Raw genomic sequence first — 19,072 nt, 5'->3', positions numbered from 1 at the left:
ATATTATATTATTTAAATATTAATATATTTATAATTTTTACGTTTTTTTACATATATAACAAAATGCACCCAACCCTAGAAAAAAATTGCCATAATATCAGCATAGCATACCCACGTAACCATTCCACAGCCAATCCATTTGGCAAACTTGTGTTAGCTCACTCCTAGCTTGTGCCCACATTTGCCTTTTTGGAAAATACTTCGAAGATTCATTGCGATCGATAAAATATCGAACTTTGTTTGATTAGATGTATCTTCATTACTCAAAAGTCACACAAAAAAGTACAGAGTTATAGATTCCAATCTTCGTTGGATATGCATAAAGACTGATCTTGAAATGAACAAATATATAACAAAGGTAAACATAAAAATTAGACACCCTATTTGCCACCTAATATACTTGCTTAATTCCCAATGTGTGCCAATTAGGATCAGATTACCGGTTTGGAGCAATTTGGAAGTCCATATGTGCAAGTGTAACCAAGCCCAATTGGCCCTATTCACCCACTCACTTCTCTTCTGATTGAAACCAATAAAACCTGGAATGAACCATATTTTTGGAAATATTCTTGATGAAGCAAAAACACTAAAAAACTTATAAAAGAACAGTTACATGGTGTAGAATCAAAACTGTAATAGCGGTTAACAACAACAAAAAGGAATGAGCAAAGGGGAAAAAATTTGAATGAAGAGATTCAATCTTTAACTCTGCCATTTTATTTGGGCAATATTATGCCAACATATGCATTTACCAAACATAGTATCATCCATTTTGCCAACAAGGAAAGTAAAATTGTTTTGATACAGAGCTCTCTGGTGAATAAACCTAGACGTATTAGGAAATATGGTAAATTTGCTTGTTTTTACAACAAAACTGACTTTAGTATACAGTGATCGTGTAAACCACTCAGTTTATAACAAAACTTGACATCAGGATTTACAATGATCTATGTAAACCACTCATATATTGCACGTACTTCACCCATAAGCAAATTTGCATCTCAGACCCTTAAGATTGCAGTGCTCATATTTTAAACTTGTAGAATATATCCTTGAAGAAACTGGTTTCTAGAAAAAGCAAAAAAAATTAACTGAAAGAACAAACCAGAACAAACCATTCACACTGTTTCATTGGAAACCATTGGAAGTAAGTATATTATAAATGCATGCAGCATTTAAATACTATGTCTATTGGTTCGAAATTACTGCTCTCGTCAAAATTTACAATATAGTTACCCAATGTCGACTTATAAGGAGCCGAAGATCATCTACAAAAAATATACAAAAGATCCCAATGCATAAATACAGATTACAGTCATTTAATTCGGAAAAATAGTTCACTCCAAAATCAAAACTTTGCCTTTCATGAAGACTTGGGTGGTAGGATAGCTGCCAAAAAAATCATAAAATTAGAAAAGCGCATGTGCAAGATATCATCCTGACCCAAGACACCATCACTGCTATGCTTTCCTACCATTTAATAAATAAATTAATGGAGCATTCCAACGAGTTTTCGATTTGAAGTTTGGAATTGTGAATTTAACTGAAATGGCATGTGACCAGACATGGAGAAACAATAGTATGATATGAGAATACCTACTACTAATGCTAACATAGCTCGATATGTGACTCGGTGGATATATCTGGCACATCATATGAGATTCTTCCAAAGTTGGGATTTATTTTGTCCTAAAATTTGTTGTCGCCATCAAAACCTATAAAATAGGTTCTTGAAGAAAGGATAAGGAAAGCAAGTAATGTTTAGATTTATTTGCAAGACCAAAATAAGCTACATGTATCATGGTTTCTGTGGATTTGATATCTATTTCGTGTTAAAGATTGATGGCTTAAATATACTTACCAAACCCAATCAACTTTCTTAAACAAATGAGGAATGGGATTTCAATGATCTTATTACCATCTAGGACGTTGATTAATATACCAGGAACATACATCTAGATTCTAGATTAAAGGTGAGAACTGCATCATAAAAGAAACCCAATTTACAAATGAAAGGGTAGCAATACCATACTCGCCCTTACAAAATTAGAGCAGAATAAACAGAGAATTAACCACAAGTAATAAGACATACTGTCATTCATATAAATGAGCTTGAAAATGCATGGCGCTCTTTTGCATTGCCATTTAATGTCTACTAAAAAACTTCAGGTGATTGTTACCGACCAAATTCAGCAGTAAATATTACCACGCACTTCAGTGTTACAGGATTTTATTTTGTAAAGAATGAGATACATTCAAACTTCTCTCCCATTCTTATATTATCTATATATTTATAAGCCTAATCATTGTCCAAGATACCGAGCAATCACTTTGCTAAATCTGGATTTCTGTACAAGTTCGGATGCCCTGAACCAAACACCCGCAATTTATCTTTCAAGTGACTAAATGGATTAACATGAACACAAATGCAAAAAAATATTTTTCTAACTGGTGAAACAAAGTTATTACATGTATTCAAATGCTAGTTTGGTGAAGTTATTGTGACAATTGCAGACTAGGCTACAATGTTTCATGACTTGCGAATATGCTTCATAAAGCTTCTGAGCTTCATCTAACAGCATGAAATAAACATCACAAAGTTTGAAACTTCTGTATGAAACTTCTGTCCATGTGTTTATCTGCACATATCCACTAACCTCTTTTATACTAGTGTAGATATCTTATATACATTTATCTAAAAATGGTCGGGCGTTTCAGTATTAAGTTATTTTATTTTACTTCAGAACTATTTAAGAGTTATTAATTTTATTTACATTAGTTTCTTTATTTTTATTTGAAAAGCTATTTTTATTTACTTAATAGTTAGTTTATTTTACTACAGAACTATTAAAGCATTATTTTATATTTTCTTTATATTGTATACTTTATTGTTGTGTGGAACTGTTTTTGTTTGAAAAGCTATTTTTATTTACTTAATAGTTATTTTATTTTACTACAGAACTATTAAAGCATTATTTTATATTTTATTTACATTGTATACTTTATTGTTATGTTATTGTTATGTGAAGAGCTATTTTTATTTGAACATGTGTTTATCCGAACATACTGACCACTTCTCTATGAAAGATGGCTAACCACTTCCCCACGAAAGGTAGGTATCACAAAAAGCAATCTTTGATTGATAACAAAACTGAACAACTGTCGGTACACTAAAAGCTATGCTAACTGAACTACCTCTAGATTATTAAGAATATTAGATGCGAAAATTTAAAAGATTACATGTTAATAGTACAAATGAACTATAGTGAGAAATTATCAAATCTCTAAACGGTCAATTTAAATCACTGGATTGAAGTATAATTTGAAAAGGATAAGTTAATTTACAACCTCCAGTCCTTAACTGAACCTATAGAAAAGAATCCATGCTTAAGTGAGTGGGAAAGAGCTATCAGCAGTGTCCCTCCGCCTCTGCCAAACTCAAGACCAGTTTGTCCAGTTGTACGTCAATGAGTTCAATGGGCAGTCATCAATTCGAAGTTGTTTGATCCTATTAAGCACACCAGATGAAATTTGTTCTGGGGCTGTTTACTCTTCTCTAAGTTGAGATTAGAGCTTGTCACCATCAACTACTTAGAGTGTATGCTTATCAAAATTGCTCTACAGGCACAAACATTCACCCACATCTCAAAAGAAAAGTACTGTTACACCACCCAGTTCAAATCTACAACTCATTAAAAACTCAAAATTCTTTCTTTTATGGCTCTACAAAGGGTACATAGAGACACGTCCCCTAGCAACCCAACCCCCCTTCAAAGGAGACAAAAACGTTATAAGATTTATCCAATTTGAATGAAAATTAAACAACCCATTCAGTTTGAATTAAAAATATTTAAATGTCCTAATCTATGGGCCCTGTTAAAAAATAAGCAATATATTCATAAATGATCAAACCCTTAAAATAGGGAAACACTATACAATAGCTATTATTTAAATGTCCTAATCTATGGGCCCTGTTAAAAAATAAGCAATATATTCATAAATGATCAAACCCTTAAAATAGGGAAACACTATACAATAGCTACTTTGAGGGGTAAATCCTTCCAATAGAGCATAAACTCAAATAACAATCTTCAAAAAGTCTCATTACAATATATAGAATCTTTCTAAAGACAACTTCTACTATACATGCAAGTGGGGTAATGTTGATGTGTATTTTGTACACGACCAAACACAGAATAAAATACCTAAAAGGTACCTTATCCTCTCTTGAACAAAGTTCCCAACTACTGAAGATCTCGTCAAAGGATCAGTCGAGGCAACTCCAAGGTTCTACTTTGTAGGATCTCTACTCGTGGATAAGCTCTTCGCGATATGATGTGATTTTTGCTGGAATCTCAAGGGGACACTCAATGACCTAAACGTCTAATTTGCTGGAATCACAAGTTCTATTAACTAACTGGAAGACAAACAAATGACAAAAGATGCAGGGTTCAGGACGTCTACTCTACTACCTAGAATGCGAGAAAATGGATGAATGACTAGGTGGAGTCCTACTGGGCTGGGTCTCACCATCAGGTTGAACAATTCAACACCAACTCAGTGCGATCTTCTAAGGGATGCTTCCAATATGTTCAAATCGTACACCATCTGACAATGATCACCATTCAAGATAATGTATGAACAATAGACGTGTAACGACTTAAGATTAAGCTCATTTTATGCCAGTTGACCACGCAGGGCGCACTTACCATCAGTAAGAGGCTAGTGGTATGGACTAGACAGATTCCACACAGGTGCATTCAACAATTTTCTTCACTCAATTTAATCATCTATCATCAAAAATGAAGATTCAACAAGAGACCATGCACATTGCAAAGAAACAACATATTCCACCATATCTTCAATGAAAAGAAGTCTTTACAATTAAGGCAACAATGTCTTGCCTTCTCTTCTTAATCTACTCTAATTGCTATTCTACTATTCTGGCCTCTATTACTAACTATTAACTATTAGCTATTATTGACTAACAATTAGCCTTTACAAATGAGGAGCCAGGGCTTATATAGCGCCCTCAATACAATTCAATGGCTTAGATCAATTTGAGATCAATGGCCAAGATTTTACAATGAAAACCCTAATTAGGGTTTGTTACAACAAACTCAATTCTGACCAATGAAATAATTGCATTATTTGGACACATGTCTTCTCTGGAATATTCGACCAATGGAGAACCGGGGTAGGTACATAGAAGTTTGTGCCATCTCCCATGAGTCAGGTACATTGAATCTGGACAGGCTGAGGTGGACCAATCCGACTGGAGGAGTGATGACTGGGATGCCACCTTGTCTGACACTTGTAACTTGGTAGATATTCAATTTGATGTTGCTGAGAAGCTAGCTTTAATTAACTCTTCTGAAACTGTTTGCTTCTTCAACGAACCCTTGCTTTAACTTCCTTTGTCTTCAATGTGCAGGATGGATGGTGTACCTTTCCTTCGAATGCTAGACTGGAAAAGGCTGTCCTTGATGATGTTGGGCTAGAGAAGGTCGTCCTTGTTGATGCCGGGTTGGAGAAGGTCGTCCTTGTCCTGGCCTGGTCTTCTTTCATCTGCCAAAACAAACCAAAAGATGATTAAGGACACATGATAAATTCATTTCAACATAGCATTTTATACCTTAAATCATCAACAAGAAGACATCAAAATTAAGTTTGTTCAAGAGTCTTTCTAGGGACAAGCCCTATAAGAATTTCGCCCTGGACCCTTTGGAAGGGTCAGGAGCAAAATTTGCATTCCTGGCCAATTTAGACCTTTTTTCAACATTACCTCACAACCAGCACTTTGCCTAGCCCAAACAAGGTGAAGAATAGGCCTCCCTAAGGATTTCGCCCTGGACCCTTTGGAAGGGTCAAGAGCGATTTTCTTGATTAGGCCTCAATTACCCCATTTTTTCACTCCAAAATCCTCCGAAAGGTGAGCATATGCTTGTTTTAGTCCAACAAAGTCTAGGGATCCATCCTTTTAGCTTCTCTCATGGGCAAATTAGGTGATAATGAGAATTTCGCTCTGGACCCTTTGGAAGGGTCAGGAGCGAATTTCTTCCCCTAGCCCAAAATCATCATTTTTGGAGACAAAAATCCATTCAAGGGCAATCTCAAGGACCTCTACCATCTTTGTCTAGGCCTGGCTTGGCATAAATATGGGAGGAATAGATGGATTTTAGAATCCACCTCACAAGGCAAGAAAACACTTCTCTCCTCTCATCCAACCCAAGTTTGACTTGATTTTGCAAGGGAAAATAGGTGATTGAAGAATTTTCGCCCTGGACCCTCTGGAAGGGTCAGGAGCGAATTTCTTCAATTGGCTCAATTCCTTCAATCTTGATAATCATTGGCAATTTGGAGTCATTCCTAAGGACATCTCCTTCTTGATTTTACCTTAGCCCACACTTGATCTAGCACAAAGTTAATAGCAAAGAGAGGTTTTGAGAAAATTCACTCTGGACCCTTTGGAAGGGTCAGGAGCGAAAATCATCATTCTTTCAACTTGAAACTTCATTGCAAGGTAAAATCTCATCTCTCTTTGCCCTAGGAACAAGGTTTTAAGCCTAAGAAAGGTCAAAAAAGTAGGCTTGTAAGGAATTTCGCCCTAGACCCTTTGGAAGGGTCAAGAGCAAAATTTCCTTTCTTGGCTAAAATCTTCATTCCTCAATGCTATCAAACACTCTCAAAGGCAAGATCATGTCCATTTCCCCTTTCAACATGTTTTGGACATCACAATTTGGTCAAATAGGGAAGGAAATGAGGTCTAGGAGGATTTTCGCTCTGGACCCTTTGGAAGGGTCAGGAGCGAAAATCATGATTTGGGCTTGATTCTTCCTTTTTCCAACTCAAAATCACCTCAAGAGGTAACTAAACATCATCCTTCACCCAAGGGATAAGGTCTTAAGCCAAAACAAGGTCAAAAGAATAGGCTTGCAAGGAATTTCGCTCTGGACCCTTTGGAAGGGTCAGGAGCGAAATTCACCTTCTTGGCTAGAATCCTTCATTTTTTCAAGGCTTTCAAACATTTCCAAAGTCCAAACATGTCCACACTTCCCTTCAAGATGCCTTGCAACTCAAAATTTGGTCAAACTACGGAGAAAATGAGCCTTAGGAGGATTTTCGCTCTGGACCCTTTGGAAGGGTCGGGAGCGAAAATCTCATTCTAGGCCAGATTACTCACTTTTCAAACTCCAAACCACTTCAAGAAGCAAACTTAGATCATTTTCCACCTGAGGAAGAAGGTTTCAAGGTCAAACAAGGTAGCAAATGAAGTTTATGATGAATTTCGCTTTGGACCCTTTGGAAGGGTCAGGAGCGAAATTCTCCTTTAGGCCAAAATCTTGTTCTTCAAAATCAATCAAACTCCCTCTCAAGGCAAAAACATACCCATTCATCTCCCATCAAGCCAACGCCTAGCCAAAATAAGGAAGAAAACAAGAGTTATAAGGATTTTCGCTCTGGACCCTTTGGAAGGGTCAGGAGCGAAAATCATGATTTGACCTTGATTCTTGATTTTTCAAACTCTAATCTTCCTTGGGGGGCAAACATAGATCTTTCTTCATGCATCTCCACCTTGGTCCTGACTCTTGCTAAAGGAAAAAATGAGTGTTTCAAGAATTTCGCTCTGGACCCTTTGGAAGGGTCAGGGCGAAATTCACATTCTTGGCTAAAATCTTCACCTCATCCACCTTTACTCACCTCCTAAAGTTAGAACATGTCAATACACCCCCAAACATGCCTAAGGAACTATGAAATTGGTCTTGACAAGTGATAAATTGAGGTGCACAAAGATTTTCGCTTTGGACCCTTTTGAAGGGTCAGGAGCAAAATTCCTAATCTTGGCCAAGATCCTGACTTCATTTTCACATTTCTTCATTCAAACAAGCGTTTTTGCTTTCATTCAAGCCTAGGAATGCATTAATTCTAGGTTTTGGTCAAAGTAGAATGTCTTATGGAGAATTTCGCTCTGGACCCTTTGGAAGGGTCAGGAGCGAAATTCGCCTTGGACCCTTTGGAAGGGTCAAGAGCGAAATTTGACATTTTGAACTCTCCGTTGGGATCATTTTATGGAATATAACATTTAAGTATAAGAAAGAAGAAAGATATAATATAAGTTATATTCCATATATACTTTCAGGATGTTTGAGAGTGGTTTCGAACCTCCAGAAGTTATATTGCAAAATCTAGTTTTTGGAGGATTCTTCAGTTTTCCAGACTTAGTCAAATTTCAGGATCAGGACATTCCAGACTTAGCCAAATTTCAGGATCAGGGCATTCCAGACTTAGCCAAATTTCAGGGCATTTGAAGATCAGGATGACATTCCAGACTTCATCACTCACCAACTCGACCTAACTCAGACCTTCAAGGATGATACTCACTCACCAAGCAAGACACAATTAGCAACAAGAGCAAAACCAGGCCCTAAGGAAGACTCTCAAAGGAACCCTAATTCTGGGGCACCTGCTGACTCCCTTGGCTCAAGCAAAGCCTACCATCCTATTGATCCCCTAGCGACACTCAAAATGCAAAGGCTAACAGACAAACCCTAAACACCTAGAAAGCAAACCCCAGAAAGCAAAAAAAAAGTAGGGGTCCCCATTTGTAATGGGGTGATGTGTGAATATGTCACAACAGGTAAATAGTAAAATACTTTATTCTAACTAGTAGGATGACTTACAAAACATATGCACCCCCACATATTATTTACTACTACCTAATACACTATAATACTACACCCCTAGGTACATTAAATACTCCTGCATAGCACTCAACCCTAAAAACACAAAGCATAACCCCTTGTCCATTGTAAACCACATTATGTAACTCAATAATATTGTAGCAACGGAATGAAGGAGGAAAAAAATTGTTGATTGCTTGAAGAGCAAGGCAGCTAAGAGACCAAACCAAGGTTGTTGGTGCAAAATTAGTGACCACTAACGAGAAGGAGAGTAGTAGCAGATAAGTGTTTATGTTTTTTTATTTTTTCAAGAGTTTAGGTTTTTTTTTCCTATTTTTCTCCTTTTTCAGTTTGCACATGCATTATATTTTTTTTACAAAGCAACATGGGCAACAGCAATGACAATAGTGAGCATGAAATGGACAAAAGATGAACAATTTCTGTTGGGGTACATCAATGTGTAGGAGTGGTGTTGGTGAAATAGGACAGCCACATAACTAATTTGAGTGCTCTTCCATCCAATGAGACCTTATGCAGCAGGCCCTTTCAAACCCTCTAAACTTCTTATATGATTTGTAACAGCTATAGACAGAAATAAAAAGAAAAATTCAAGGGAGAATAGAGTTGCTTGTCGTATTTGCAACAAAGATTTCAAAAGGAGCTACACCAAGGTATATATTCATCTTTCGGGCATTAGAGGACAAGGGTTAAGGTTTTTCCACAAATAACTAAACTAAGAAGTTATAGGTAAATAGATTACTTATAAAGACCAAACAAGCTCTAAGGGTATGCTAATGTCAGTCGAGACTACACAATCTACTTACCATCCAACGGTTGTTAGTGGTAATATTTATACAAGAGGAAAAAGGAAGATTAATGGTAGTAAGAGGCTAGGGACAATTGCAAGTACGTTCACTATGCAATCACAAGAAATAGCAAAGTCATCAATTTCCTAGTTTTTCTTTGCCCATGCTATTCTATTCACATGGCACGTTCTCCCTATTTCAAATTGGTGTTTGAAGACACCTTTTGTTAGTCCCTTGTTTAGCCATTGGACAACATAAACTACAAGTTAGACTCCTTGATAAGGAATTTTCTAATTTGAATTTGGTGATCAAAGGCGTAAGGCAAACTTACTTGAGGATAGACTTCTCTATTATCATGGATGGGTGGACTAGTATTAGATCGACCACTCATCAACATCATAATCACATGTGCAAATGGCTCTTATTTTCTTAGAGCCTTTGATTGTACAAGTGCGTGCAAGAATATAGACTTCCAATTTTAAAATTTTTAGAGATGTTATAAAGGAAGTTGGAGCTTCAAATAGTGTCCAAGGGATCACTAATTCAGCATGTCTATGAAATCAGTTGGCATTATGGTGAAGGATGCTTACAAACACATCTTTTGGACACTATGTGTTCATCCATTGAACAACACATTGAACGACAAAGGAAAGATAGATTTGATGAAGAGAGTGGTGGCAAAAGATAGAGATATTTAGATGTTCATTTGCAACAACCACACCACTTACTGTCCTCAAGAACAGTCGAGGAAGGAATTCCTCAAACATATGGAGACTAGATATACCGATTACTTCATTTGCTAGAAAGGATGCTTCAAGTGTAGGATCCTCTATAATTGATGACTAGTTAATTCAAAGTTAGGTGGATAGCCTGATTCAAACACTCCTCAAGGAAAAGTTATGAAACAAAGATCCTCGATTATAATTGGTGGTCCAAAGGCAAGATAAATTTGATTTTATTATTTGATTCCTAATTTGTTAATATTTGTAACTTGATAACCTTATTCATTTTTGTATTATCATACACTCTTGTTAAATTGAGTCTTATAATCTTTTTCTTTTTTTGAAACTTTTGTTTGTATATATGCTTGCTTCGTCATTTCACTTGTTGTACATGTCATTTATACATGCTAATTGAAACTCTCCTATTCTTGAAGAGATTTATGACATGTTTGACAAAATGCATGAGAAATGATGCAAACAATTCACAACAACAATCCTAATTTGGGATTATATGACAAGCATATCAAACTTACCATGACATAGAGGTGGAACACTGTGAATACCACACTTCATATGGCAGCCTATGCTCTAAATCCCAAATGGTGGAAATTATGAACACCCTTTTCATATGGGAAACAATGCTCTGAATCTCAAATGATATGCACCAAGGACTAGGTGAGCGTCTCCTTCTAATGATGATGAGATGAAATAAGGGTTAGTGAAGGCCCTTCAAAACAAAGTTTCAATTGAGGTAACATCACTTTAAACACAATGGTTAGTTTTGATAATCTTCATGGCCCACCATTCGACAAACTAGAGACAAGTACAAATTGAGCTATATTAGCTCAATCCAACCCTATTGGATATTGGATGGTGGACATGGCATGGCAAGGATGGATCAAAGTCGAGGATGCTTGCCACTTACCTCCTTTCACAAGTTGCTGATTCCTATACTGCAAAAAGGAATTGATCCACATAAAAATTCAACCCCTCTATCAAAAGGAACAAGATTACCTCTCGACATGTAGAGAAGTTAGTAGTTGTGCATGGTGCCTTGCCACTTCAAGATTGGCAAACACCAACTTTACAATGGGATGTTGAGATTCCAAAGACGTCACAAAGATTGGTGAGGAGGCACAAGCAGGATTGTTGAATGTTTCACGGGATGAGGCAGTCCCTAATATTCAAAATGAAACAAATTCAAAGTCTCTAACTTTGATTTAGGTGAGGTGAAGGCAAAAGCATGGCAACAATAGATCTTAGATTGTCTATATCTAGTCATTTTGTACTTGTAGCCTTTCAAACATCTCCTTTTGTTATATTATAGATATGCACATTGGTAATGAAAACTCAAATTAAAATGACTATACATCAAAAGTTTGCTAATATTTATGTCAACTCATGTGAATTCTAGTGTTTCATATTATGGCTAAATATTGAGTATGGTGAATGCTTTACCGTGGGAATATTTGAAAAAAATTATATTTTTAAATTTCCACTATTTTTTATTTGTTCTCCCCTAAAAAAAGGTCTCTCGTCCCTTGTTGCCTTGGAAAAGTGTCCCCCCATTTCCTACCATCCTTGTCCCAAAACTTGGTGGCACATAAGGCTCTACTAAGGGTTCTACAAATTGGAAAACAATTATTATGTGATAATGAAATTTTACAAAAGAATGTAGTGTCTTAAAGTAAAAGAAAGTCAATACCTTTCTACTTAAGGAAAAATCACAACCAAGATTCATAAGTTAAAGTATTCATCACTACATTCCTAATTTTCATTAATTCTAATGGTCAATAACTATGTTGCCAATATTCAAGGAGCTTATTCATTCATAACAACCAAATCAAGGATAAATTGGTGGAGTTGATAATAAATAATGGCAGCCAAAATAAACCAATTTCACAAAAATTGGAGAATGATCATTCACCAACAAAAGTGCACTAATAGCCATAACAATTAAGATGAGTCAAGGATGAATGGCTAACACTTGGCACTCACATGTGTTATGACATTTTATATTGAACCATTCCAAGACATGATTGACAATCATGTTAGTGCAATGGGTTGTTAGAGACTGATGCTTTCAACACTATATCTGCATGATTGCAAGGTAATCTCTGATGGCTTTCACAAAACATATCAGCTAACTTTACTTTTTCAATTAATCTTTTTATTTTTGGTAGGCCTACAATTGATCAACTCAATTTGCATAATTTTTTTACTATATGAATCCTTTTAAAAGATAAGACAAATAATTCCCACAAGCTCCCATCATCAACAAACCAATCCATTAATAATGTACATTCTAATGTTTTTGAGGGGGCTAGAGGTTTTCCTTCTTTTGAGGTCCATATGATATTCAAATCAGGTTTTTCCAAGATCTTAATTGCACGATTGACCACCATATAATATTACATGCATTCAGAATGTTGAGATAAAGCACCATATTCACAATTATTAATAGTAAAAAGCTTCTCCTTGTGAATCTTCTACTCTTGCACTACCAAAGAAAGGGCATAATGAATAGTAGTTTGTCATCAAATGTTGGGCTCTTAACAAAATCACAATGATTGATGAACCACTAACCACTTCCCAAGATCAACAATATTCTAGATTAACTTTCGTAAGCTAAGCACTTCACCAAACTTAAATTGACTACTTGATATATCAATGATGTTTATAGTCGTTTTCTTTGCAAAGTTGTAGTTGTCTCTCTAGACAAAACATCTTGGCTTAAAGAAAGACTTGAAATTAGCACGCACTTGATGTGAAGGCAAAATTGGATCTTATTCATGAAGAGAAGCTTGAAGCCAAAATGAAAAAATTATTTCAGCCAACTTTGGTCAAGTAATCAAGCGTTCTCATTGATGACCAAGGAGTACATGTAAATCTAGATAAATTCAAGGTACTTGGTTGGTCACCCACTCCATCCACAATTTTAGCTATGAAGAGTTTTCTAGGACTTATGAACTTGTATGGGAAGTACCCATACTTACTCACTTGTTGCCAAGCCCTTCATCAATTACTCAGCTTAATACTCTTATTTAGAGTCCATAAGCTGCCCAAACACACAATTGTTTGAAAGATGCTCTTTGCACCACCTTTGTGCTTGCTAACTTTGACCAAAAGCAATGAATTAAGACTAAGATCAATGCTTCTAAGATTTGAGTATACCTTAGATATGGTTTTTGAGTAGGGAAGGCATCAAACTACATATGATTCTTAGGCTTCATCACAAGGCAAACTCAATTATAGCATAAACAAGGAATACAATGCTTTAGTCCACACACTCAAGTGGTGCACATGGATCACCAAGCCCCTTTGTTCTTGAACTTTCAATCCAAATTCACAAAAAGTGGCACTTAAAGTGGCTGTAATATGTTCAATAATTTCATTTGGTGACCAACTATAAGTAGGCCATCACCAACAACATGGTGGATCTTCTTAGTAATAAGCAAATTTGATGCTTGATGTGCTACTTGTAAAAAATTGAATGATCCCTATCCCTCAAATCCTCACTTTGGTCCAATCAGTGAGGCTTTGCAGCAACCCACTATAATCAATTAGACAACTCTTGTTAACTATAGTTTGTGAGATAGGGAGATCTACTACCTCAATCAGTGTTGTGATCCAATCATCTTTCAAGTGAACTTCCTACTCAGGAGGCTCATTCATGCTCCTATGGTAGGCATTTTGGCATCCAAAGGACCTTGCCAAGGTTCCACAACTAGTTTTGCTACCTTTTGATGGGTAAGCAAGTTGAGAATTTCATATGTTCATGCTTTAAAACCAATTTAATCTTGTCCAATCATAAGCGCAAATGGCAACAACCATTGTCACTATCTTCACAACCATGAGAATCTATTTCCATGAATCTCATTACTAGCCTAGCCACAACTTATCGTTAACATAATAGCATATTTGTTGTGGTGTATCAATTTTACAAGATAGCATTTTTTCAACTTTGCACCAAGACAATAACTTAGTATCCAAACATGATTGGAGCAATTTAAAGCTACCACTCACCATATTCATGATCCAAACTCTTGTTTTTTAAGCCACTTTAAAAAATCATTGTTGAAGCTTACTAGTTACTTACTCTCTCCCCTTCTTATCATCATCAAAACCAATGGCCTAAAGTTTGTGCTAGCATTCAAGATATCCTTCATGCTCATGCCAAATTCAAGGCACACCATGCCTACTATTAAGTATGTCATCCTTTTTGGTGATCACATTTGCTATGGCTTGGATAAGTGGGAAGTTTCACAACCAACAACATCAGAAGTTCAAGCCCATCATAATTAGCCTTCCACAATTCTCAAAATTGTGCATCCCAATGTTTTGACTTGGATTTTTGGGTGTGACTTAGCAATGTGAGCTATCTAACAAGCTTCATGAGCCACCTCACTCGGAGAGGAGGATTTTGTCACTCATCCTAAAGGTATAATCCCAAAATTACAATGATCATTAGTTGATGATACTTTGCTTCATACTTGATCTCACTCCTATTGCAAAAGCAAACCACTACTTGCTTGATTGGTGACAAAGGCACTTTACCAACAAAAGCCAAGTGGTTCTTCAGCCAATTTTGGAAGTACTTTTCTTATCTAATGTAGATGTTTGTGACAACTACTAGGCAAGGAGGAAAAGGTGAGAATATCTTACAATTAATTCCTCCTAGATATCTCCACATTGTAATTTCACAAGTATTTGATTCTAATTTTTGGGCCCTATTTGGCAAAAGCAAAAACATAAACCAAGACTTGTAGAATACACTTTGAAATATAAACTCATTTTCTAAAAAGTGACGCTTCCTAAAATCTAACCTAAACAAATTCTCATCACCATGCCTGGGTCATTTTATATTAAAATCCCCCAAAAAATGAACCTAAACAATCACTGTCCAGATAGGAAATCCAAAGATATTCTAGCCCGAACTCATCAAATCATAAGCCTCCTACGTATGGTGTGTCAAAGGAATACTGTGGTTTGTTGATAAATTTAATAGAGATCCTTGCTTAAAGACATCAACTTTCACAGTCTATAATGTTGTATTTTTTGAATGCTTCTGGATTTAAATGCGTGAACTTTTTCCTGTCAAAGAATCCCCTGCTACCTGCCAGAGATTTTACTCTTCGTGCACTTCATCCCAATGCAAAATATTGTATGAGCTAGGCAGAATAGATGCCCCACTTGGCCTGGCACCCAAACCCTGCTTCTATGTAGCCTAGCCCAGTAAAGGAGATGGCAGATGAAAAACAGGACAAAAGATATTCTAGACATGAAAATGCAAACAAGTGGAAAAAATATCCTCTCAAAATTCCCATGTGTAATGGCAGGGTTTCATTCAACTGGTTTACGACTTCCAAACAACAATTAAGACAACCCATAGTTCATATATCCACAAAACAATAGTGTAGCCCATAATCCATACAATAACCAAGTGGCCATAAGGCAGCCCATACATGTGACTTGAGGTTGCGGTACATTGAAAGAGATGCATATGGAAGTGTGCTCCCTGTTTGTCCCCACAAATATAATAAGATTATCCATCGTCTTACCCCATACCACAATAACACGGAGCATTACAGCGAACAGCACAGCCAATGGAAACAGAAAACAAAAACAGAAACAAATATGTATACTGTGTATGACTTGAACGTAATACCTCAACATCACTTAGAAATAGACTCCTCTGAGCGTTTTGGCGAAGGTGGATTTTCTTCTTCAACATTCTTGGGGTTCCCCTGCGCAACATTCTCATCAGAAGCTGTTATTTCACCACTAAAATCAGTTTCCTTGTCAGACTCCTCTCCCTTGGAACTCTGAAAAACGAATATAACAAACATGTCAACAAAGTGCGAGAGTGAAGACCGTTTCGCTTTAATCTAAATTCTATCCTAATGAAATAAAATTCCTCTAATCCAAAAGCTTTTAACATGCATGCCCACTTGAACTGAACCAAAGCCCCTAAACCAAAATGGCATTTCCTCTTTTTCCTCTAATCCATACGTATTTCACATCCCCCACATAGCATTTCCTCCCTTTCTTGAAACCCTAATCCTAGACAATTATGATAGAGAGAATAGAAGAGTGATTACCAGGTTGAGAGACTTTAACTTTTTAATTCCGAGAAGCCCTAAAAACTTATCAGAGTCCCAGCCCAGAAGACCACAGATTGCGCGGCCATAACCCCGGTGAGCGGCCTTGCTCTTTGTGTGCAGCACAGTCATCGAATGCTGGATAAGCCCCGCGCAGTTTGGATAAATTCTCCACACCTTTCCATTTGTTGCAGCGCAAACTGCACACTGGAAAAGGCCCCGCTTACAATTCTCCACATAGAGTCTTCTGAGCTCTTCATTCTCGTACAGGGCGCTCTCAAAATAGCTCCGAACCTCGTTTTCCTTGTCAGCGAGGGCTGCAGAGCCTCCTCCTCCTTGTTCTCCTCCTTGTTCTCCTTCTTCTTGTTCTTCTTCTTCTTCGGAGTCACTGGAGAAGTGGCCGGACTTGTCCTCGCGACCTGCGAAGAAAAGAACTTTAAAGGCCCTGGCAGCATCCAGCTGCAGTTGAAGCTCTTGCGAGAGAGGCGGCTGGAAAGTCTTGGCAGGAGCTGGGGTCCATTCCGCCTGCCTTTTAGTGTCCCAATCTGAGGCCTCTTCCTCCCATCTCCCATTGTTGTTGTTGATTTTTGCCAGCTCTTTGTCAAATTCTTCTACATCCCCATTCAGGTCTTGAGCAGATTTTGAGGTTTTATCAGAACCCATCTCTCTGTATTTTCCTGCAGCACATCTAGTTGCCTCGTGTTCTATACTTTTTCATGTCCTCGAGTTTATACTTGAGAGAGCGGGAAGGGTTTCATTAATAATCGTGTTTAACTCATAACGTGGAAGGCCATGATCCAGGAGCTTTGAGGTGATAAGTAATTCCTTGCAACGTACGCTGTGCTCTCTCACCAAAAGAATTATTAACTAGCAATTGCATATTGGTGTACAATGGTGTGGAAGATCAATTTTTTTTAAAAAATACTTGGAATAGGTGTGGAAGATCAATTTTTTTAAAAAAATACTTGGAATAGGTGTGGAAGATCAATTTTTTTAAAAATTGATCTCTTTTTTTTCTGTTTTTTTCATATAATTATTCAATTTATGAGAAAAATTGGCAGGGCATTTAACAAATGTGGATGTATATAAATAGATAGTGATTAAGGGAAAGGGAGAGAGAAATAGAGACAAGATTTTCTGTTTTTTTCATATAATTATTCAATTTATGAGAAAAATTGGCAGGGCATTTAACAAATGTGGATGTATATAAATAACAAATGTGGATGTATATAAATAGATAGTGATTAAGGGAAAGGGAGAGAGAAATAGAGACAAGAGAGAGGAGAATCAAAGAGATTGATATAGAACTTGGGAGTGATAGAAAAAGAGGGAGAGAGAGGGTAAGATATAACTTGGGAAAGATAGAGGGGGTGAGAGGGAGATGGATGGAGAGACATAGAGATAGAAAGAGGGAGATAATAATAGAGGGAGAGATGGAGAGAGAAAGATAAAGATATAATAAGTGATATAGAGAGAGGTAGAAAGAAGAGAGAGATGAAAGGAGAGAGGGGAAGAGACGGAGAGAGAGAGATACAAGGCATATACTATTTTTTTAAAGGAAATTTAGTGATACAATTTAATTTGTACTATATAAGAATATAATATAATGTATATTATATTTATATTTAATAAGTTTTACTATAAAATATAATATAAAATAATAAATAAATATAAGTATAATATTATTTTAAAATAGATTTACATTATATAAAATAATATATCTATAATATTTAATTAATCTCATCAAATTAACTAAAGTTAAGATTAAAGAATTATTATTTCCTTTACATTCACCAAAAGTAACATAGGTAAAACAAGAGTGTAAAAACATAGGATAGTGTACATTTTTAGGAGTTTTGAATTTTAATTAATATTTATTTTTCTTAAAATTGGATTGAAAATGGTGCATGGGTGTCATTTTTTAATCATTTAAAAGACATAATTAAATATATATTTATCTTATTTAAATACAATTTTTTTAATATTATGATAACCTCCTAATAATTAAACACCACTTAAAAATATGCTTTAACCTATATTTAAATTTAATCATTTAGTTAACCTACACTTAAATTTAAAAATATATTCTTTTAACATGCACTTTTTTATTATTATAAAAATAAATAAACTCAATTTTAAAAATAACATTATTCTTTAAATTCTAAAATTAAATATAGTTTGGTAGGTAAAAATAATGCATAATAAAATGCACTCAATAGTCAAGCTTTAGGTGAACGGAAATGTATAGAAAGGTAAATACAAACATATTTAAGTAGGAATAAAGAAAACATGATCCTCAACCTATTAATTTGTATTGTCAGAGGAGATGACTTACATGTTTTTCAAACCAGGCCACCAATTAACACAAAATGTGCTATTGTTCGTGGACAAAAAAATTTACCGTCGGTTGCTTCAATTTCTTACAATATTCTCTGTCACACGACAAAAAAACAATGTTGTTACTTACAGAACAAAAAAAAATCACCGCTTTACTTGCCACAAATAATTTTGCTCAATGGCAAAAACACTAAATCTGGCTTGTTGCAACAAACAAATTGAAAAACCCCATTTCATTTTACGGATAGACGGAAAGCATTCCTCCGTCAAAATTGATGGATTTCCATGTTGACTGAAATCTTAAAGTTTTCCTAACTTAAATTCTTTGGTATTTATTGAGGATAAAAGATCAATGCACTAAAAGCTTTCAATCATCTTGCATTGCTTTTTGTGAATTATGAGCCATTGATTTTAAAAAATAGCTT

The 19,072-nt window shown here is 35.9% G+C and overlaps 1 protein-coding gene across 4 annotated transcripts; it reads right to left on the bottom strand.

Annotated features, from left to right (window-relative positions):
- Positions 1-208: 208 nt before the first annotated feature.
- Positions 209-17,157, bottom strand: LOC131029658 (uncharacterized). Of its 4 annotated transcripts, none has more exons than XM_057960234.2 (3): positions 16,311-17,157; positions 15,878-16,034; positions 209-539 (listed from the first exon to the last, which is right to left on the bottom strand). In XM_057960234.2, exons 1-2 carry the CDS (start codon positions 16,971-16,973, stop codon positions 15,885-15,887), a joined length of 813 nt encoding a protein of 270 aa, XP_057816217.2. In that variant the 5' UTR covers positions 16,974-17,157; the 3' UTR covers positions 209-539; positions 15,878-15,884. The 4 variants fall into 4 exon arrangements, with proteins under 4 accessions (XP_057816217.2, XP_059065455.1, XP_057816215.2 ...); XM_059209472.1 differs by having other exon boundaries at positions 209-519; XM_057960232.2 differs by lacking the exon at positions 209-539 and adding an exon at positions 1,107-1,389 and having other exon boundaries at positions 16,311-17,155.
- Positions 17,158-19,072: the final 1,915 nt, after the last annotated feature.

Source organism: Cryptomeria japonica, chromosome 7 (genome assembly GCF_030272615.1).
Source record: "Cryptomeria japonica chromosome 7, Sugi_1.0, whole genome shotgun sequence".
NCBI lineage: Eukaryota > Viridiplantae > Streptophyta > Pinopsida > Cupressales > Cupressaceae > Cryptomeria > Cryptomeria japonica.
This window is presented reverse-complemented; position numbering and strand designations above follow the sequence as displayed.